General features: G+C 39.9%; 1 protein-coding gene across 1 annotated transcript in view; it reads right to left on the bottom strand.

Moving 5' to 3' along the window:
• Positions 1–3,004: 3,004 nt before the first annotated feature.
• The window catches only part of LOC114641366 (malonyl-CoA decarboxylase, mitochondrial-like), a 32,643-nt gene continuing 12,727 nt past the window's right edge, over positions 3,005–22,920 (bottom strand). The window contains exons 3-5 of the mRNA XM_051926734.1: positions 21,345–21,501; positions 18,338–18,490; positions 3,005–3,596 (exon numbers count right to left, since the gene is read on the bottom strand). Coding sequence (XP_051782694.1) covers positions 3,063–3,596; positions 18,338–18,490; positions 21,345–21,501 — 844 coding nt within the window. The 3' untranslated portion in view covers positions 3,005–3,062. The remainder of the gene's footprint in view (positions 3,597–18,337; positions 18,491–21,344; positions 21,502–22,920) is intronic.

Here is a 22,920-nt window from a genome sequence, read left to right as displayed (position 1 = left end):
TGCATGGGTTTTTCCCCACAGTCCAAAGACATGCAGGTTAGGTGCATTGGCGATCCTAAATTGTCCCTAGTGTGTGTGTGTGTGTGTGTGTGTGCCCTGTGGTGGGCTGGTGCCCTGCCCAGGGTTTGTTCCCTGCCTTGTGCCCTGTGGTGGCTGGGATTGGCTCCAGCTGACCCCTGTGGCCCTGTGTTAGGATGTAGCGTGTTGGACTATGGCTGACTGACTGTTTCTTGTCCTAGAGTGTGTATATAAACACAGGGAACTCCAGTTTCTGTGTTACATCTTGTCTGAAGAAGGGGCCTGAGTTGCCTCGAAAGCTTGCATACTGTAATCTTTTTAGTTAGCCAATAAAAGGAGTCATTTTGCTTGACATTTTCACTATATTTATAATGGCTAACATGGTACAACACCCTAGTACTACCTTTGCAAGAAAAGTTTGTGAACTACCTGGATTTCGTCATATGAATTACTTATAAAAATGTGGTCTGATCCACAAAAACACGTCACAATAATCGACTAAAACAAATCTGCTTAAACTAGTAAAACACAATCAATTATACATCTTGTTAATAATGAATACATTGTTTAAGCCTTCACAATCCAGGCTGGAAAAAGTACTTGGGTCCTTGTATTTGGTTAACTGTTAAAACCTCATTTAGTAGCAATAACCTCTGTTACTAAGGCTAATTGATTTCATACAGTATTTAAGGTAAAATAACTATGTAAACAATTACCTTTAAGAGCGATGATTTCTTGTTACCAGGCCACCACCAAACCGGACATTCATAAGCACACTTGCATTTTCAAACACTTTCAAACTTTAGTCAGTCTACTTTACTCATTCCTCGTATGTTGGCACACGCATGCAGTAATTAAAAGTCCTCCAAATCCCAACTGCTCAAAGCTGATCTCCAGCCGTCAAGTGTTGGGACACACAACACACCATGCGGACTCTACCAATAAATCAATCATCTTTGGTAGGAAAGCATTTTAAAACTAGACATTGGCTTTGGTGAGTGGGCATCGATATTAAAATGAATACTGAAGAATCCTGTAGGTGGAATTTAACAGGAAGCTGAAGCATTTAATAAGCAGTTCAACCCCTGCAGGATGAATTCAAATTACTAAGTACAAGCAAAATGTTTCCCTGTTGTCAGATTATCTGAAAACGAGGCTAAATTTACCAAACCTGACGTCTCCCTCATCATTTTGCATGGTGGCAAATAATATAATTTTAAGTAATATAAATTAAAGTAATATTTGTCTCCCTTTGTTCAATGTTTTTCTCTCTCTCTCAAAATAGATAGTTGAAATATCATATTCTTTTTGTTCTTTTTACATCCGAACCTGCTGTGGTAGGCTCCAGATTTCCTGCAATCCTACTCTGTATAAACAGGTTTAGATAATGTAAATGTTGTTCTTAATCTCTGACGCTGTCTCTGTCGCTATATTCCTGTCCGTACTCCTATTACCTGCTCTTGCTCTGCTCATTATGGGTTTACTGTCCTTATGGTGGTCTATTCAAGACTCACCACCCCTAACCCTGACACTACATGCGTGTTGTTCTTTGTTTCCCTCAATATAGCGAGGTGGGGTCTGCACACTCATCCAAGTCTAAGAGCCCTGTTCTTCCTAAGCCCCCATGATTTCCATGACAAAATATTTTAAAAATTATAAAATTGCATAAAATTGTTCATATTCAGTGTCTAGTTTTGATTATTCTTGTTTTTATCAGACAAAAACAAAACCAGACAGTAAACCAGGCAGTGTAGTAAGCTTCCACGAACATTAAACTCATATCCAAATCTGTTAAGTGTACAGTTGTCTGTTTGTGACACAAAACTAACTCCGTAGGCGCTCCATGACATAATTACTAAAACTAAAACTGAAACAAATATATATAAAAATAAAATAGAAATGTCTTTGTGAAATAAAAACTAAATTAAAACTAAAAATACACGATGAAGGAAAACTAAAACTAAACGGAATTAGCAAGTAAGGTCAGAAAAAATATAGAAATAAAAACTAATATAAAAAGGCAAAACTATAATAACCTTAGTATGTGAATATACCATTGTATTTTAATCTTGTATGTGATTTTTTATTTATTTATTATTTGTGTATAGTGCTGTGTGCTAATAAATGGGAAAAACATACTATAGGCATATATTTCTATATAGAACAAGAAAAACAAATTCCATGAGGCTGTATTGTAAATGTGGGCAATGCTTTGAGTCTGTTTTATGTAAAGTGCACTACAGTAAAACAAATGGACACGAGTACAAAGACAAGCTAATATGCATGTGCAGTTTAAACGCTAGCTCCAGGGACACAATGATAAGGTTTAGATTGCGTTTATCAGCGGTGTTTGAACTCTTCATAGCTAAGCCACATATGGTGTCCGTATTTCACATACAGCACTACTGGATATGGAGCAGCTTGCTGTAATTTACCTCTTGACCAGGTGAAGAGTTAACATCCATCCATCCATCCATTATCCAACCTGCTATATCCTAACTACAGGGTCACGGGGGTCTGCTGGAGCCAATAAGAGCTAACATGTCTCCAGAATATGTGTTAAAACCTGATAGGCAGCTGCCTCAGTATTTAATACTAAATGACTGATTTTTTTTTTTTTCAAAGGCAGCAGTCACCGAGGTGATAAAAGTATAGAAATCTGAACACAGGACAGCACCATCAAAGGCCAACAATGAATGAATGTAAGTCAGCCATGAGTGACTCAGAACACTTACAGTGTGCAAGGTTGTTAACAGATATAAAAAGAAGGACTGCTGAGGCGTTGCCACACTGAATTGCTAATGGTTGATGGGAGTCCTGTGGCTTCATAGCTGGTATTCAACAGACTTTTTCTGAGCTACCCTCACAAACACAATTTGTCATATTCATTTCTGAAGTGTATTTTTTTTTGGGTAGATGTGAAGTTAGTATCTGGGGAAAAAAGAAGAACAGCCATTGTACCTACATGAAATAACTTTAATGGCAGTTAATATGGAAATATTCAAAAGTATCACCAATGTGCCTAATGGACCTGGTAATATTACCTAAAGCTTGCTGTTCTTTTGAAATTGTGAAACCAAATTCAAAATCTGTTCAGAAGCTTGAATAACCTTTGTCCTGAGATATTTTGCGCTGTTTGCACCTATATCTGGAAGAAAATACCGATAATTCACCATCATCCCACAAGAAGCTGATATACCACGAGGACTCATATCTGCTTTCCAGTTTAACCTCCACATAGTAGCTCCATTTTGCAGATGAAAATTTGCTGCCTGATTTAAAGCATAGCTACGATGTTTCTCCCCATAGAGAAACCAGCTGCACAATCTCATGAGTATCGGTTTAAGGATATCCATGAGCTGTTCAGAGCGCACCCATTCATTCGTGCTGAGCAGTTTGTGAAGTCTCTCTGGGGCAGGACTCCCAACAAGTCTTTCAATCTCTTGCCACTCGGTGTCCATCAGTATCTTTCTACCTCTTCCATCATTCCTTTGTTGATTCAAAAGACCAAGCAGCCACACTCTAAAGCCAAATATAGGAGACAAGCTTGAAAATTGATCCAAGGAGGGAAATTCACTCTGGAAAATACCAATAAGGAACAAATTAATATTGTAAAATTGATATATTACTATATACAGTTTAGAATAAATGTGAAACTGTAGTTAAGTCAAAAAATACAGTTAGGTTATTAACACATTGCAAGATTCCTTTTTTCATCTTATCTTTGAAGCCAATTATTTCATTGACATGGACACCACAGAAGGTGGCTTCTATTACAATTGTAATATTTGCAAGGGAGGAATCAGTCTAACAAAACACTCCTGATAAACGTTTTTAATTTCATCATTAACAATACCACTTCCAAAATAAAAGTATTTTTATCTTTTTTGTTCTTTACCAATGTTACTTTAGATAGATAGATAGATAGATAGATAGATAGATAGATAGATAGATAGATAGATAGATAGATAGATAGATAGATAGATAGATAGATAGATAGATAGATAGATAGATAGATAGATAGATAGATAGATAGATAGATAGATAGATAGATAGATAGATAGATAGATAGATAGATAGATAGATACTTTATTAATTTCAAGGGGAAATTCACATTAACCTTGTGTTTAGGATCATTGTCCTGTGAAAGACGAACGTCGGTTCAAGCTTCAGTTTCTTTAGCTTGATTGAAACATGTTCTTTTGTACAGTAGTATTTATTTGGACTGTATTTTCCATCCACATTTTCTTCTGTCTTACACAGATGCTCAGTGCCTGTTGTTGAAAAGCAGCCTGTCACGCATGGGCATCAGGGAAAGGTAAGCAATAACCCAGCAAGACAAGAGGCTGCCGTGACTTTGTCCTATTGTACTTCTTCCCTCACCGCTCCGAGAAGCCGCCTGGTAAGAGCACTTAACTTTGCCCCTTCCGGAAGTTGCACTATAAAAGAAGTGCCGACTAAGTAAAAGGTGTCTTTTTGCCAGAAGACCGGAATGAGCCACATGGTGGAGCACATGACTCTCGAAAGTCCTTTAGAAGGAGGAAATCCCTGATCGGGTATAGCACATTGGCACTGTTTATCGTGTATTCTTTATTTTGTTTGCTTCGACTCGATTCAAAGGGACGACCCGTTTGGTGTCCCAACATTTCGACTGTTTCCAGTCTGTCCTTCCACCGCCCGACCACAAGCCCTACAGCATAATTACTTTTTTTTTTTTCCGTTCGAAGTGTGAGCAGTGTTACATTTGCACCACATATATCTCTTTGACATCTGGCTAAAATGCTCTGTCTTGACCTCACTTGATCACAACAGCTTTTCACATATTGCAAATAGGCCACTCTCAAGGCAAACTCCAAATGCTCTTTCACATTTTTACATCTGAGTAATGGTTTCTTTTGAGTCACCCTCTCATACAGACCAGCTCTTGACTGGTGCGCCTTTACTTCAATCTCAGTGACCTACCTCTGTAGCTCACAAGCCTCCTTTTTGTTTGCAAACAGAGTGTTGAGGGGTTAATCTTTTGTAGGCAGAATCATGGTGGTTTGACGTGGCTCTCACTTCTTGAGAACAGAGCCAACAATGTCCAATGAGACATCACATATTTGTTTTTTGCACCCATTTCCTAATTTAAGCATTTGAATTATTTTAACCATAACTCCTTTGCTCTGTGCTTTAGTATTTATGTTTACACCCGACCACTGGCTTCATAACCTGAAACGTTATCCCTTAATTGTGGGGATTTTATCCAGATGGGTATTTTAATCATTCACTGGTGGAGGCGAACCAGAAGACAACTGTCCTTGTTAGAAAACTGTTCCACTATACAGGGTTTTTATCTTCTTCTTAAGATTAAAATCACATAAATAAACCCAATAAATGAAGTGTCTGTGGTTTATAAACACACACACCTATAGGTACACAATGTAAATGGACACTAAGGCACATTGAACTAAAGTCCCTTATTAATTATCCCCTATTTCTGCAGTGATCTCTGTTAAAGGGTGTCCTCAGGCATATGCAGGTGTCTTGCATAATGGAACATATCTGCTGGGCAGACCACAGTTTGTGAGGCTCAAGGACTGTGTCTCGAATATGGATGTGAGGAACACCGGAGTACCACAGGGAACAGTCCTGTCTCCTTTTCTTTTCAATGTAGTTATAACATCAGGCCATGTAATGATAAGAGGGATAAGACAGAGTATAGGCGTCGGGTAGAGAACTTTTGTTTTTTGGTGCAAAAGGAATGGTCTGCAACTTAACACCAGCAAAACCTAGGAACTTATTTTGTGACTTTCACCGCACCAAAGACCCTCTACAGTATGTCTGGTCTCTGTTCAGAAAGTGGATGTGGAAGCGGTGAACTCTTATAATTGCTTGGGGTTCCACATCACTGATGGTTTGGACTGGTCTTGGAACAAAGAGAAATTATATAAGAAAGGGCAAAGCAGGCTCTTTTTTCTTAGGAGAGTGCATTCCTTAATTGTGGGTAATGACATCCTTCACATCTTCTCCAACTCTGTGATGGCCAGTGGGATTTTGTACTCTGTACTGTGCTGAGTCAGTACTTTAAGCCAATGATTATTATTCAGCAAAAGCATGTCAAGAAAAGCCACTGGGGCTCCTTAACTCTTTCAGGGCTGATGTTGACTTTTATCAAAAGGAAGAGTCGACGATGGTAATCAACTGTAAACTGTGACAAAACCAACTGTTACGTTGGAATCTCATTGGTAGAAGGAAAGTTAGATTCATTGGTTTCACCGAGATTCTCTGTGCTCACATGAGTAGCAAGGTGCACACAATGGCAAAAATAGCACTGACATCTGGCGAGAGATCAATACGAAAAGCAAAATACTCCATGGACGATGTCTTGCTTATTATCTCTGAACTGAACCATGACTCAAGTGATCAAAAACAATTGTGAGGTTCCAGCTTCAGCTGATCAGCCCCCAGCTAGTCATGGTACTGACAATGTTCGCCAGGGAGGACCGCCAGTTAACAATGACAAGAGGTAGAATCCAGATTGTATTGCACTACGACTATGACTGCCACCGCTGCCGTCCCAGCCTGGCAGCAAGCCTTCCACTCATTCTTGGCAAGCTGGCAGCTACAGCATGAAGCAACAGACGTTTCATGTTGATCTCTGTGTGAAAGCATCATTTTTTGGAAAAAATATTCAGCCCTCAAAGAGTTAATACCAGCAGAATACGTCACCATAATGCCTCACTGTGACTGTAACAGGTTTTTTTTTCCATTTACTTTTTCTCTTTTTTAGTCATTCTAGTGTGTGTGTGGGTGTGTGTATACTCATTTATTTATAATCCTAAATATCCCTTGGTGACAAAGAAAGAAAGAAAGAAAGATCTATATGTGTGATCAAATTTTTATAATAAAATGAAAAGTCAGTTAGTCAGTCATCATCCAACCCGCTATATCCTAGCACAGGCTCACGGGGGTCTACTGGAGCCAATCCCAGCCAATAGAGGGCACAAGGCAGGAACCAATCCTGGGCAGGGTGCCAACCCCCCGCAGGACACACACACCAAGCACACACTAGGGCCAATTTAGAATCGCCAATCCACCTAACCTGCATGTCTTTGGACCGTGGGAGGAAACCGGAGCGCCCGGAGGAAACCCACGCAGACATGGGGAGAACATGCAAACTCCACGCAGGGAGGACCCGGGAAGCAAACCCAGGTCCCCAGGTCTCCCAACTGCGAGGCAGCAGTGCTACCCACTGTGCCACCATGCCACCCTAATACATTTCATTTTTATGCAATTTGTATTTACCCTGCCATTATTGTAGAGAAAAGCCAAGCAAAATGACACCTTTTATTGGCTAACTAGAAAGATTACAATATGCTAGCTTTCGAGGCAACTCAGGCCCCTTCTTCAGGCAAGATGTCTAAGTCCACTGCCCCTTGCACAAACATGTGCATACTTTTTTATTACTATTGACTGTTACTATTTTGCAATTATAAAATTTGCATTATCTAATTCTTGTAAAAACAATTATAATAAAATTATGAATACCATAGTCACCATTCATTCATTCATTTTTTTGTAAAACTGGCAAATATACGTTGGAAAGAAAGGTGATATTTTCTGTATAATTGGATTTTACTTAATATAACATGAGTGATGGAAACAAATGTACTGCTACAATGTTTTGAGTACAGATAATAGAAATAATACAAAGCAGCCAGATACGACCTCCGGAAGTCCATCAAGAAGGCCAAATGGGACTACAGGGACAAAGTGGAGTCAAGCTACCACAGCTCTGACACCAAGCGCCTGTGGAATGGACTGTGCTGCATCACTGACTATAAAAAGAAAAACACAGTCAGTGTTCATCCCACTGCATGTCTTGCAGACGAGCTCAACACCTTCTATGCTCGTTTTGATGCAGCCAACAAAGAACAGGTGCTATATCCTCAAGGGGGCAGTGAGTCTGTCACTCTGATCCTTGAAACGTCTGACGTGAGAAGGTCCTTCAAAAAGGTCAATCCTCGCAAAGCTCCAGGACAAGATGGCATCCCAGGCCATGCCCTCAGGACGTGTGCTGACCAGCTAGCAGGTGTGTTCACCAACATCTTCAATCTCTCCCTGAGGCAGTCAGTGGTCCCCACTTCCTTCAAGGCATCTACCATCATTCCTGTCCCAAAGAAACCGGTGGTCTCCTGTCTGAATGACTATCGCCCGGTTGCACTGACATTAGTCATCATGAAGTGCTTCGAGCGACTGGTCAAAGGTCACGTCTGCTCCTCCCTCCCCAACATGCTGGATCCTCTCCAATTTGCTTACAGAGCTAACAGATCTACAGAGGATGCCATTGCGCTAACAATAAACACTGCCCTCACCCACCTGGAAAGAGGAAATACATATGTAAGAATGCTGTTCATAGATTACAGCTCGGCATTCAACACCATCATACCGTCAAAACTCGTCCTGAAGCTTGACGACCTTGGTTTGGAGACAACCATCTGCAGATGGATTTTCTCTTTCCTCACAAACAGCCCCCAGGTGGTGAGAGTCGGCAAACACACATCATCATCACTCATTTTAAACACAGGAGCACCGCAGGGCTGTGTGCTTAGCCCCCTCTTGTATTCCTTGTTCACGCACGACTGTGTTGCAAAACACGGCACAAACACCATCATCAAGTTTGCAGACAACATAACCATCATAGGCCTTATCACTGACAACGATGAGACGGCCTACAGAGAGGAGGTGCTGGCATTGAGTAATTGGTGCCTGGATAACAACTTGTCTCTTAACATCAGCAAGACCAAGGAGATGATCGTGGACTATCAGAAACAACAAGGCAGAGAACACCAGGCCATCTACATCAGCGGCGTAGAAGTTGAAAGGGTTAACAGCTTCAAGTTCCTTGGAGTAAACATCACCGAGGATCTCTCATGGACCCTTCACATAGACACTGTGGTCAAGAAAGCTCGCCAGTGGCTCTACTTCCTGAGGAGGCTGAGGAAGTTTGGCATGAATGCCAACATCACCTCAAACTTTTACAGGAGTGTGGTCGAGAGTCTGCTGACGGGCTGCATTACCGTCTGGTATGAGAGCTGCTCTGCCAGCAGCCGGAAATCACTACAGAGTGGTGAAGGCAGCAGAGCACATCACGGGCAAGAGTCTCCCTGCCATTGAAGACATTTACCTCCATCGGTGCTTGCGTAAGACAAGCAGCATCATAAAGGACCACAGCCATCCAGCACGCCAGCTGTTCTCCTTGTTACCATCTGGCAGATGATACAGGAGTCTGGCTGCTCGGACTACAAGACTTAAGAACAGCTTTTACCACCGGGCCATTCAACTCCTCAATAGCAACACCTGAACACTTACATACACTTACATTACATCTAGATAGATAGATAGATAGATACATACCTACATTACATTACATCTACATTACACTACTCACACACACACTGTACCTGCACACACTCGGAATACTGACTGGAACATGCATCTGCACTTTATGGAATAAGCATCTGTACTTATAAAACATTATCTGTGCAATAACTGTCATTTGTACTTGCTGCTCATTCAACTCATATTGCTCTATAACTTCTTTTAAAACATACACATTTTATTTTATATTGCTAGTTTATTTTTAACTTGTAAATTTTTAAATTATTTTGAGCATTATCGGAACTAGGCTGAGTGACTTGTTTTTTCTCGTCATACACATTTCATTGTAATGTTGATCTTGTGTTAACCTATATATGATAAATAATAAATAAATAAATAACATGAAAATCACTGATAAGTTAAAAAGGCTAATATACCAGTAAACCGTGAAGACCAAGATAGTGAAAACAGTATAATAATGATACAAATAATAATAATATGAAATTAATAATAATGATGCTAATACCATATATATTGTCAACATATGTCTTTGTGTGTGGTATATCTTTTAATGGGAAAACTGCTTATGTGTACACTCACTTACCTGAGACTTTTCAGCATAGTTCGTCTCAACAACAATTCTTTTGATCACATCATTATCAAGAAATAACTTCAAGTCTCGAGGACTCAGACAGCATTTCCATAATATATAAATTTATTTTACAGTCCCTCCCTTTCAAAGATCCAAGAGGACAGTGGGAAAAGGATCTCTCACTCAACATCTCAGAAAAGGAGTGGAAGGGTAGCAGTGCGCAGAATTCACTCAAGCTCCATATGTGCAAAGCATACAAGTATCCACCTCTAAATTATATATCGAGCACATCTGTCTCGCTTAAAACTGTCCAAAATGTTTCCAGGGTGAGAGCCATCCTGTGAACACTGCAATCAAGCTCCAGCCTCACTAGGTCACATGTTCTGGGCCTGCGCCAAATTAACATCATTCTGGACCAAAATCTTTAAATGCCTTTCAGACAGCCTTGGGGTCCCAATCCCTGCTAACCCACTAACAGTTGTGTTTGGTGGGCTCACAGAGGGGCTTAAAGTGGAGAAGGACAGACAAACTGTGATCGCCTTTACTACACTATTGGCACGTAGACTTATCTCGCTCAAATGGAAGAATCCTAACTCTCCTCTTTTAAGTCAGCAGGTACCTGATGTTTTATATTATTTGAAATTGGAAAAAAAAATCTAATTCTCAGTTAGAGGATCTGAACAGAACTTTTTCAAAACCTGGCAGGATCTAATCAATAAGATTTTAGAATAAGCTTTTAAATTGAGGAAGCAGCTGCTCTCCCCATTTACTTTTTCTTCTCTATTTAATTTTATCCACTTATTAATTCATCAATTTACTTATTTTTACAAGCTTTAAGTTTTACTCTGCTGGCCATGCTCTCTATCTCAGGGGTGGGTGTGGATTTGTTTTCAATCCTATTTTTGTAAAAATTGATCTATTTGTATGGAATGTTGTGTGATTACAAAACACAATGGCAATTGAAAAGCTGTACAGCCAGGTTTAGAACAAACAGAAACTGATCCACTGTTGAAACCGAGCAACAGTGATGACGACATGAACTGATCATTAGACGCTGGCACTGACAGTGAAACTGACACCTTTTTGATTGATTCTGACTTGCCAACTTCCAGTGATGTTTATGTTTGGTGCACCTTTGGATGGAAAGTACTGACAATACGGTGCTGCTACATCATGTTTCCTGTCACCTGTGGGCCTTTACTTTACCAAAGTTACTGTATAATGATGGACAGTTTGTAAATCTCACCAAAACTGCTTGAGATTTTACTTCAAAGCAAAAGTGATGCATATGTCACTGTACAATCAAACCGTGGTGATATGCCTGGTAACTTTGTTTGTATGGATGCGTCAGAACGTGATGTGGTTCAGTAGCTAGATGGCAAAAAGGCAAAATGACTGCAATCAAGTGGAAGGTCAAGAAAGACATCTGGCTCCTAAACACTGTTCAAAATACAACAAAGTTTAATGTTTGTGTCATGGAAATGGTGCAAGTTATGTCTTATGCTGCTGTAGGCTACAATAGCACAATGGGTGGTGTCAGTCAGGAACTAACATTCTACCCTCTCTTGTGCAAGTCACAGAAAGAAGTTAATAAAAACAAAGTACCTATGTGTGTTGGTGACTTTCAAAACATATCCCACAAAGCACATGTAATAAATCTACATCGGTACAACAGTGGACATTAGACATATCTTTCCAACTGTGACTTTTGGTATGGACGTGTTGCTGTTACACATGATCATTTTTTCTGCTGAAAAAATCCAACGCTTTTGATTTGCTTCTCTGACCCTAAGGAGATTAAAAATGCTATGAATACGTACAGTATATCACAGACACATGCAAACTGAAGGACTGACACACAGATCTTTCCTTGTAACAAATTTATCTCCATCACATAATATTTGTGTTTTTTTGTGATCAAGTTTATATTAGTGAAAAGAAAATGAGGATGGGGGCTCGTTGGGAGACAATTGATCACATCTCCCATTGATAGGGCTGCTGACAAGTCTCACACAGGACTGCCTATTTTAAATACAACAGCCAAACGCATTATTGATTCAGGCCACAAATAACTATAATATAAGATTTAAAAAGTACAATGCCTTAAATTAAAAGACAACAAACCCGGGGGATTTCTAGTCAGAGGTTAAGCCTAAATTTGCAGAAACTGTGCCTACAGAGCCTCTGCTGGAAAGTCGAAAGGGAGACAGCAGAAAAATCCAAGAAATGCATAATGAGAGGAGAGAAACGGATTTTGAAGGAAAGAGCAGATTAGAGAACCATTGTACAGTGGAACCTCGGTTTGTAAGTAACTTGCTTTACAAGTGTTTTCCAAGACGAGCTAAAATTTTTAATACATTTTGACTTGATAAACGAGCGAGGTCTTGCAGTATGAGTAGTATGTACACACTTTGTCTGCTGAGAGTCATGTGATCACAACTGAGCTGATAGTTCTTCTCTCTCTCTCTCTCTCTCTCTCTGCGGGATTGTGGGTAATCGTCTCCTATTCTCCGTCTGAGTCGGCGTGCCTCACTCATATAGTCAACATCTGTACGAGTGTATACTGTTTACTACAGCATTGTGTGCGTGTGTGTGCTGTGACGTATGAGTCCCCGTCTTGCACCAGCTTTATTCAGCTTGAAACAGCAACAGCGCGGTTATTTATTGTAGCGGGATCTGCCGCTCTCCTATACACAGACACAGCAGTCAGGCAGGGCCGTGGACAAGTAGTACCGTGCCCTTCGCATTTCTAATGTTCCTTGTTCCTTGTGTCACCCATCGACGGCAGGCACTTATAGCATGTCCGCGGTCTTTTCGAATTCGCTTTTACGGAGAACTGCTACAGCGCTGGGAGACTGCGATTGCTTTGGGACGCTCTTCCGCATGTCATCCCATTGGGTGGAATCCTGCAAGAGTTTAGAAACTCACTCCCACCAGCCATGATTCTTTCCAAAGGTAAAGTGCAGGTTAATTTGTTTCATGTATTTTTACTTTATATTTTGTATTAATCATTTTTATATGAATAGTTTTGTGTTGTGGAACGAATCATTTGAGTTTCCATTATTTTTTATAGGGAATTTCACTTTGATATACGAGTGCTTTGGACTGCGAGCAATCTTGTGGGATTCCACCCAACGCGACGACACGCGGAAGAGCGTCCCAAAGCAATCGCAGTCTCCCAGCGCTGTAGCAGTTCGCTGTAAAAGTGAATTCGTTTCCAGAACGGATTATGCTTGCAAACTGAGGTTCCACTGTACCAGAGAAATGTATTCCTAGAATACACTGATCAGCCACAACATTAAAATCACTAACAGGTGAAGTGAATAACATGAATTTTCTTGAAACAATGGTACCTGTCAAGGGGTGGGATATGTTAGGCAGAAACTGAACAATCAGTTCTTGAAGGTAATGTGTTGAAAGCAAGAAAAATGGACAAGCATAAGGATATAAGTGACTCTTACGCTAGATGATTGGGTCAGAGCATATCCAATACAGTAGGCCTTGTTGGGTGTTCCTAGTATGCTATAGTTAGAACCTACCAAAAATGATCCAGCAACAAGGTCAATAGCATCCATTGTTCACTGATGCCACATTGATTAGTCCTAACCCACAAAACAAATATCTACTGTATAATCCTATACAAAAATTCTTATAACACTGTTTTTGCTTAAAGGAATGCCTTGTTGTCTTGAACAAGTAATACAGTGCAATATCCAGAACTGTCAAACATGTGGACATGCGGAGCTCATATAAATCATGAACGTGAGGGCTGATTTTTTTTGTCTCTTTTGCTGCTGTACCCTACTCCAATGATACAGCACCCGATCGAATGTAAAATCACCACAGAGCATCATGTTAGATTACAAATAAATTCCTTTAGTGATTGTTATTACAATAAAATGGGAAAGAAAGAAATGTCCGCCTGTTAATGTACACCATCATGTACATACACTGGGAACTGTGATCGCCAACGATTTAATTGAAAAATAATGCTATATTAACTTCCCCTCACTCAGGACACCACTTATGTAACACTTAACCGGAAACTTCCCCTGTGGACTGACAGACAACCCTTGCCACCAATCAGTGTTTTCCTTTAGTTTTTCCATGGTACCTACACTTTCTGTACACTTTTACTTGTCATCACCCCACTGAATATGAGCATGTCATCTCTAATTTAATTTTGCGCGTCACCTTAATTGTGTGCGCGCGGCACATTTAATTGTGCACGTCACTTTATTTAATTGTGCACGTCATGTTATTTAATTGTGCGTTCCACACCTATAAATTTTGTGACTTGCCCTTTGTGGGCAACGTAGCTGATGAGAAATAAAACAGAGATGATGCACTTATGGTCAGAGACTTGATAATCTAAATCAGAGACTGGAGATCAAAAGAAAATCAAACAACCATCCATACAGATAGGGAAGCACTAGGAGGGTAAATAAATGCCCAGCACTCGATCCATCAATGAGACATCAAACATGCTGAAACTACATGTATACAAAACATCCAAGATGGTAAAAGAAAAGGTGAATAAATAAATGAACCCCCTTCACCAAAAAGTATATTTTCAACACTAGGTTTTTAATAGATATTTATAGAGGCATTATGTTAAATAATATTGATGAGAAAGAAATACAAGTACTAAAAAGGACACAAATACAAGCCAGGGCATTATCTCCACATGCATACCTGGAAGCAGAAGCACCCGCCTACAATGTATCATGGGACAAAGTACAAAACACCCACATTTTGTCAATTAAACATCACCACACACATTTTTTAGTATTAAACTGCCAAAGCTATGCCAAGTGGTGTCTGTGTTCTTTTGTTCTCAGCACTCATCCTGATAATACATCCCTACATCCCCACCCCGAAAAGCTACAGACACCCTAATTTAGCTTGAATGAATGTAAAAATACATTTCTTGGCTCACAGCATGTTTTGTTTTTATATATATCTTTTTTTTCATTTGAAATGTTAACATATGTTTTCAAAAAAAACTCAAGGAAAACGTGGTTGTGGGGCAGAAAAACTGCTTCAGTTTATGTTAGTGAAAAGCAAAATAATACATTTCAATCAGCTGGAAGAATTTAATTTTCAGTTCTTTACAAAAGTATCTTTTTGTTCTATTACATGTGCATTCTAGAATTTTGCACTTCTTCTGGAAGCACGACCCGAGTTATGCTGTGACATGAGCAGCTTTCTCTGATTCAGCATAAAACCACTTCGTAAAATCACTTATTCAAAATATTATAGTAAGTCAAAAGAATTTTTGTAATATCTAGTAAATAGTTAATAAATTTACATTATTACTTACATATTTTAAAGATTATGCAGGCAAACTGATGGACTGAGTATAATGCTGTGCACATCACAGGTCCTCTAACATTTTTGCGTTGGATCAGCTTGTGCACCAAAAAGGCTTGCATTGGATTCCCTTTTGTTTTGCCACTTGAGTATTCTGCGAGGCTTCTGCACATATCAGTGTCTGTCTGTTTCCCTAACCATGTTTTGTATCCTTTCATAGTGGGCTGGCAGCTCCTTCTTCATTTCGCTTACAGTTCGGAACAGAACAGGCTCTGTCTTTTGGGCAAGCAGTTTATTTGTAAAGTCTGTGCTTGAACTTGAATAAAATAACCATCAGAGTGCGTCATGTTGTGTTGGCTTCTTCATTCTCCTCCTTCATATGTAATGAGGTAGGATCTAATATATCCATATACAATTTTGGAGAGCAGCAGGCTCTCCCTTGGAAGTGGGAAAGCTCATTGAAAGTGTCCCTTATGACATTATGACAAGTGCTGGTGAGCACACATACATTGACGCTACCCCTCAGCACAAAGAGGAGAATGCTCACTTCCAGCACTGTGGAAAGTTATGTGAGCATATTGTCAGCAGTGATGTTTCTCAAATTGTGTGTGAAAGGCTCACAAGGAGACTATTTGTGAGTGAATGCAGCTTATCTACAGAGTTTTCACAAAAACAACAAACCTGACAATGTACGACTATGCAAATCCAAGACTAAAGTGTCGGTCACCTTTGTGTGTATATGTACCTGTCAAGCATATGTAATTGAATATGTGTGACTGTGTGTGTGTATGTAACTCAAAACATGCTAGCATTTCAATATAGCTGTTAATTAAAATTATACTATAAAGTGCCTTATTTACAGTTAAATAAAACAATGCATTGGGCTTTCCATTTTCACAAAGAAAGGATATCTGAAAACTTTGAGAGTGAGCTGCCGTTTACCGTGGCTCTTTTCACTAATGGCTCATATGCACTGTCCATTATGCATGTTCTCCATTCTCCATGCCGAACTCATGCTGGCTGTGTACTTTGCTTTCAACGATGTATGAAAACATTGCAATGCCATTTCACGTGAGTTTATATTTGTGTTTTGTTTAACTGAAATAACTGGAGTGCCAACAGATTTCAGATTTGCTTTCTTCTTCATCACACATAGTGAACCAATGTAAGTGACTCTAAGTGTGTACACTGCTGCCCTCGGAAGTGATTTACAGCTGCAATCTCATCTGCAGACTTGAATCCCCCACCTTCCCTCATTTAAGAAGCCCCTAAAACATATTACCACCAGTTATTTGCTTTCACTTCAAGTAGTACAGAAAACAAAATTAAAACGTTTCCATTCACTGCCCTGAGCCGCCTAAATGTGCAGCATATAAACATCACGGCTGTTTGCAGTAAGTTAAAATAAAACATGTCTGGCTACGGGTATGGCTAAAAAAAAACAAAAAAACAATCGTAAACATCTAAAAATAACATGAATATACTGTATACTCAAAATGAATTTAATTCCTTCTGATTACCCGTTTCAATCCAAAAGAAGAAATGCAGTTTCCCGTACAACTGAATTTTGCAATGATGATCAACAAAAGCCAAAGTCACTCAGGAGAAAATGCAGGAATTGATCTACAGCAAAAATGTTTGACTCATGTACAACTTGTATTAGCCCCTGGTTAAAAAAATAAATACAAATACTGTATACAGAAAAGTACTTAGATACACAGTATTTCTGATACATTTGATTAACTGGCGGCACTATAAATGTCTTAGAAAATTTCCTGGGTGAAGCCAGCAAGTATTTATAAAATGGTCAGACATCATTGCTGCACTAAGTTCTGCAGAAGACACTGAATTTGCATGGAGTGATTTCTTCATTAGACTACAAAGTTCACATTGAGATTTGCATGATCTACTTGGCAAATCCACATTGTGAGGTTAAATAAAAATTATTTTGCAATACAAGCAGTATAGTATGAGGGGTTTTGGTAGAAGATAGACAAAATAAAAAGAGAGGGCACTGAGGAGTTACCAGATCAGGCATTCATCTGCAACCAGAGCTCTTGTGGTCTCCCCTTAATTTCAGATTGCGTATTTTACTTAATTTCCACATTCCACAGCCGCTCCTGATGGCAAAACAAATTATAGAAAGGCCAGCAGAGCAACACTTGCAAGTGGGAAGTCACTGTCACTTCCAACTGTTTTCATGAATGTGCAGATTTCGACATATACTGCATTTTAACTGTCCATTAGGTGCTTCTATCAAACATATTATGTTTAAGAAATATGAACTACAATCAGGTACAACTCTCCACAACAACTTGTAATATCAACAAACAACATCACTCCACAACAACTAACAATAGTAGATAGATAGATAGATAGATAGATACTTTATTAATCCCAATGGTATATCGATTTTGAAAATTTTACTTCCATTGATTTGAAATCTGGTGTCTATGAAAGCTATTTAAGACACCATAAGCCTATTTGGACTTGTTTTTGATAACCTGATGATACCCACAATGTGGTACTGAAAACACAATTTAGAAAATTAAGTTAATACAGTGCTCAGACATAACTCTACATCTAGCTGCTCACTAGACAGCGAGAATCTACACGCACATGTAACTGAAAATTGTGGATTTCAGAAGATTAGTTACAATATGCAAGCTTTCGAGGCAACTCAGGCCCCTTCTTCAGGCAAGTTTACGTCTTGCCTGAAGAAGGGGCCTGAGTTGCCTTGAAAGCTGGCATATTGTAATCTTTTTAGTTAGCCAATAAAAGGTGTCATTTTGCTTGGCTTTTCTCTACATTCATAATGGCTAACATGGTACAACACCATAGTACTAAAAAAATTAGTTAAAACTGTCAGGTTTTAGTTACACTTTATCTATCACAAGATGCTATGCAAAAAAACAGATAAAAACATGAACTGTTAATATGGTTACTTTGTGACTCCAAAAGATTGAATAATGTCACAAGATACTGTATATTTTCCTATTTTGACAACAGCCTTTCTAATGTAAGCACTTCCATAAATCCTTCTTTACCAACCTGGAGTTCACGGACAACCTGCTTAATGAGGTAATACCCAAGTTCTTCACCTTGAAGTCCAACTTGGGTGGATGAGATGGAGTAGAAGATAGCTGCTTTAATTTTATTTTCATCCTCTGTTATCTCCTGAGAAGTACGCCCTCCAAAAATTGTCTACAAAACAAACTGATTTTAGTAAGAGCAACAATCCATATCTAATTACTGTTTCATCAGCAGATACAATGCAGAACATAAAAACATTGACAGAATGAATGGCTCCTCTCCCTGCTAACACTACGGTGCAATACAAGCATACATTATTTTGAAATTAGTATCCAAGTAAAGTTAAACATAAATCAACCATACAAACATCAGGTCAAACTTTATATGAAGTACAGTCTTCAGTGTTAATCCTGATACAGTACGTTAAAATGTTAAATTTGTAGATGACACCAAAAACAGAAGGAATACTAAGGAAGCAGGAGAAATTTTATAAAAGAATTACACAATCTTCAAAACTGGTGACACATTAGGAAAGTTCAGTTTACCGTAGCGTGAAGTGATTCATGCAAGAAAAAGGAACATTAATTAGAAGTACAAGATGAGTACCCATGAAGAATTACCAGAGACTACAGAAAAAACTCGTAGATCCGGCCCACCTTAAATCCCATCGCACCTCTCCGTCAGCGTCTTTTGTCCTGTAAATGTGCCTATAAAGACAAGCAGCAAGCAGCCTGGTATTCCATCCCCCCATCGCTGCAGAAAATGCACAAAGTTCTCCAAGTTCATATCTTGATTGATTATCTGGGAGTGAAGTGCTGGAGTTTTAGAGTGGAAATAATAGATCGTTATTTGGAACACATGCATTTCATGTGTGTTCCGTTTCTACAATAATCTGTGTAAACACATCGTTAAAACAGAAAACGTTTTTCATATTTTAGTACTAAATGACAAAATGTTGACATAAACTGTATAATGTGTGAAGCCTGAAGTCCAAAAATCAAATAAACACTTTCACAAAAGGCTCAAGGATGATACAGCAGCTTCTGTGGCGTAGCGGTAAGATTTGCCGACTTGTAATCAAGAGTCCCTGACTCAATTCCGACTGCCTCCTATATTTGCCGTTTTCAGTAGTGAGCTGCTCTTATTGTTAATATTATGCAGTACACACATACACTTGGTTTGTGTCTGTAACAGACGCTGTACATTTATAGTACTTGTGAAATTTACCGTTTTATTTTCACTTTTATTCTCTCAGTCACGATACCGATTGGCTAGACAGAGGGGCGGAGCTGGGAAAGATGTGCAGCAGGTTAGGGTAATAAAGGATAAAGATGGAAATGTAGTCACAAATGAGGAGTGTGTGGAGCAGATGGAAGGAGTACTTTGAGAAGCTGATGAATGAAGAGAACGAGAGACAGAACTGGTTGGATGATGTGGAGATAGTAAATCAGGAAGTGCAATGGATTAGCAAGGAGGAAGTAAGGACAGCTATGAAAAGGATGAAGAATGGAAAAGCCATTGGTCCAGATGATATACATGTGGAAGCATGGAGGTGTTTAGGAGAGATAGCAGTGGAGTTTTTAACCATATTGTTTAATGGAATCTTAGAAAGTGAGAGGATGCCTGAGGAGTGGAGAAGAAATGTACTACAACAACAACAACATTTATTTATATAGCACATTTTCATACAAAAAGTAGCTCAAAGTGCTTTACATAATGAAGAGAAGAAAAATAAAAGACAAAATAATAAATTAAAATAAGACAACATTAGTTAACATAGAAAGGAGTAAGGTCCGATGGCCAGGGTGGACAGAAAAAAAAAAAAAAAAACTCCAGAAGGCTGGAGAAAAAAATAAAATCTGTAGTGGTTCCAGGCCACGAGACCGCCCAGTCCCCTCTGGGCAAAAGAATAAGGGGGATGTGCAGGACTGTAGTAACTACAGGGGAATAAAATTGATGAGCCACAGCATGAAGTTATGGGAAAGAGTAGTGGAAGCTCAGTTAAGAAGTGAGGTGATGATTAGTGAGCAGCAGTGTAGTTTCATGTCAAGAAAGAGCACCACAGATGCAATGTTTCCTCTAAGGGTGTTGATGGAGAAGTATAGAGATGCCCAGAAGGAGTTGCATTGCGTCTTTGTGGACCTGGAGAAAGCATATCACAGGGTTCCTCGAGAGGAGATGTGGTATTGTATGAGGAAGTCGGGAGTGGCAGAGAAGTACGTAAGAGTGGTACAGGATATGTATGAGGGAAGTGTGACCGTGGTGAAGTCTGCGGTAGGAGTGATGGAGGTGGGATTACATTAGAGATCGACTCTGAGCCCTTTCTTATTTGCAATGGTGATGGACAGGTTCACAGACCAGATTAGACAGGAGTCCCCGTGGACTATGATGTTTGCTGATGACATTGTGATCTGTAGCGATAGTAGAGAGCAGGTTGAGGATACCCTGGAGAGGTGGAGATATGCTCTAGAGAGGAGAGGAATGAAGGTCAGTAGGAACAAGACAGAATACATGTGTGTGAATGAGAGGGAGGTCAGTGGAATGGTGAGGATGCAGGGAGTAGAGTTGGCGAAGGTGGAGGAGTTTAAATACTTGGGATCAACAGTACAGAGTAATGGGGAATGTGAAAGAGAAGAGAAAAAGAGTGCAGGCAGGGTGGAATGGGTGGAGAAGATTATCAGGCATCTTTTTTGACAGACGGGTATCAGCAAGAGTAAAAGGGAAGGTCTACAGGATGGCAGTGAGACCAGCTATGTTATATGTGTTGGAGACGGTGGCACTGACCAGAAAGCAGGAGACAGAGTTGGAGGTGGTAGAGTTAAAGATGTTAAGAAATTTTTCAGCTAACAACTACATGAAAAAAGTAAGTTATGGTATATTGGTTATTTCTGGACTAGCCTGGCAATACTAACTCATTTATTTGTCATTATTATTACTGTATTACTTCCATAACCTTACCTTCCCATTGTTCCTGATGCAATCAATATTTGCTCACGTACAGTACTAGTATGAGAGACTATCTTACCTGAATATTGTCAGGGATCTCCTCTGTGAGAGCTTCATGTAAAAACACTAAAGGTTCTCCTGGCATTGCTCCACTGGTGAAGGCATGACATCTTCTGTAAGGCCCTACTCTGTGCTTAATGTCAGTCCAATTTCTTACTGGATGAATAGTCTCATATCTGTGGATAAATAAAAGTATTGAGAAAAATACTATCAGTGAAAACATACTCAATACATGTATTTATCTGAATAATAATACAGATGCAGTCAGGTCAGGTCAGGTCAGGTTGGGGAGCATGCACCAGAACAGCACGTAGCCGCACCCACCACATGATGAAACAGCTTGGGATTCTGGTTGGCAACTCCCAAGGCAGACAAGCGGTCCAGTCCCACCCTCCAGAAATGACCTATTTGCCAGAGCCAGGTATTACGTGCGTGTCCGTGGGTGCAGCCGCTCAGGTCCTCAACAATGAGGATCCTGTGAGCCAAACTGTGCCAAATGCCCACTGGGCCGTAACCAGTGCTTCCTCACAATGTGGGTAGTGTGCCTCATTTGGGACTCCGTCAGCAACCACTCATTCGACACAAAGTCAAGCCAAAAGTACCTAAGGATTCTATGAAGAGAAACAGTACCCAGGGAGTCCAGTCTTTATCTCAGGTCACTGGACAGCTTCCATGTCTTCTAACCATGTAGCAAAACTGGAAGCACCAGGACTCTTAAGAATTGGACATTCATCCTTTTGCGAAGATATCGAAAGCACTACACACCCCTTTCCAGCAACCTCATTGAACCCCCCCCCCACCCCCCCCTCCATGTTCTCCCAATCTGTCTACTGACTTCATGGAAAAGTCCCCGGAAACATGAATATCACTGCCGAGGTAAATAAACTTCTTGACAAGGTTGAATCTCTCTCCACAGACAGACACACTGCTGATGGCTGTGCCCAAGAGGTCATTAAAGGTATGGATCTTGGTTTTTAATCAGGACACTAGCTTGCCCAGACACACAGACTCCTCACTCGGTCTCTCGAGTGCCCTGATCAGAGCCTCCTTTGACTCCTTGAACATCACAGCACTGTCAGCAAAGTCAAGATCAGTGAATCTTTCTTCAACAATAGATGGCCCATAGCCACTGGACCCCAAAACCCTGCCCCAGTAAACACAAGCATTGAACAAAGTATGAGAGAGAATACACCCTTGATAAATCCCAGAGTCAACTGGGAAAAATGCAGAGGTTCTGCCTCCACTCTGCACAGCACTCACACTACCAGTCTCAAGTCTCAGGATGTCCCACAGGGCAGTTTGATAAACTCAGTCAAACGCTTAATGAAAATTGACAGAGGCTGAAAAGAAACTCTGCCTATTAGATAGCCTCAAGAACCGTCGCCCCAGAGATGTCCAGCATTTTAGCAGAAGGATCAGCTTTAAAACTAGAAATCCCAGAAGCTTATGGTTTTTTTTTCATTGTCCCCGACCTCCATAAAATTTTCCTAACATACGCCAAGAAGCTTGCACTTGTTATCACTGCGCTAAAAGCCTGGTTTTGTTTTGCAAATGTGTGAGTTAGCAGAATGAAGCTTGCTACACCTCATCCCCAT

The sequence above is a fragment of the Erpetoichthys calabaricus genome, chromosome 4 (genome assembly GCF_900747795.2).
Source record: "Erpetoichthys calabaricus chromosome 4, fErpCal1.3, whole genome shotgun sequence".
Taxonomy (NCBI): Eukaryota; Metazoa; Chordata; class Cladistia; order Polypteriformes; family Polypteridae; genus Erpetoichthys; species Erpetoichthys calabaricus.
This window is presented reverse-complemented; position numbering and strand designations above follow the sequence as displayed.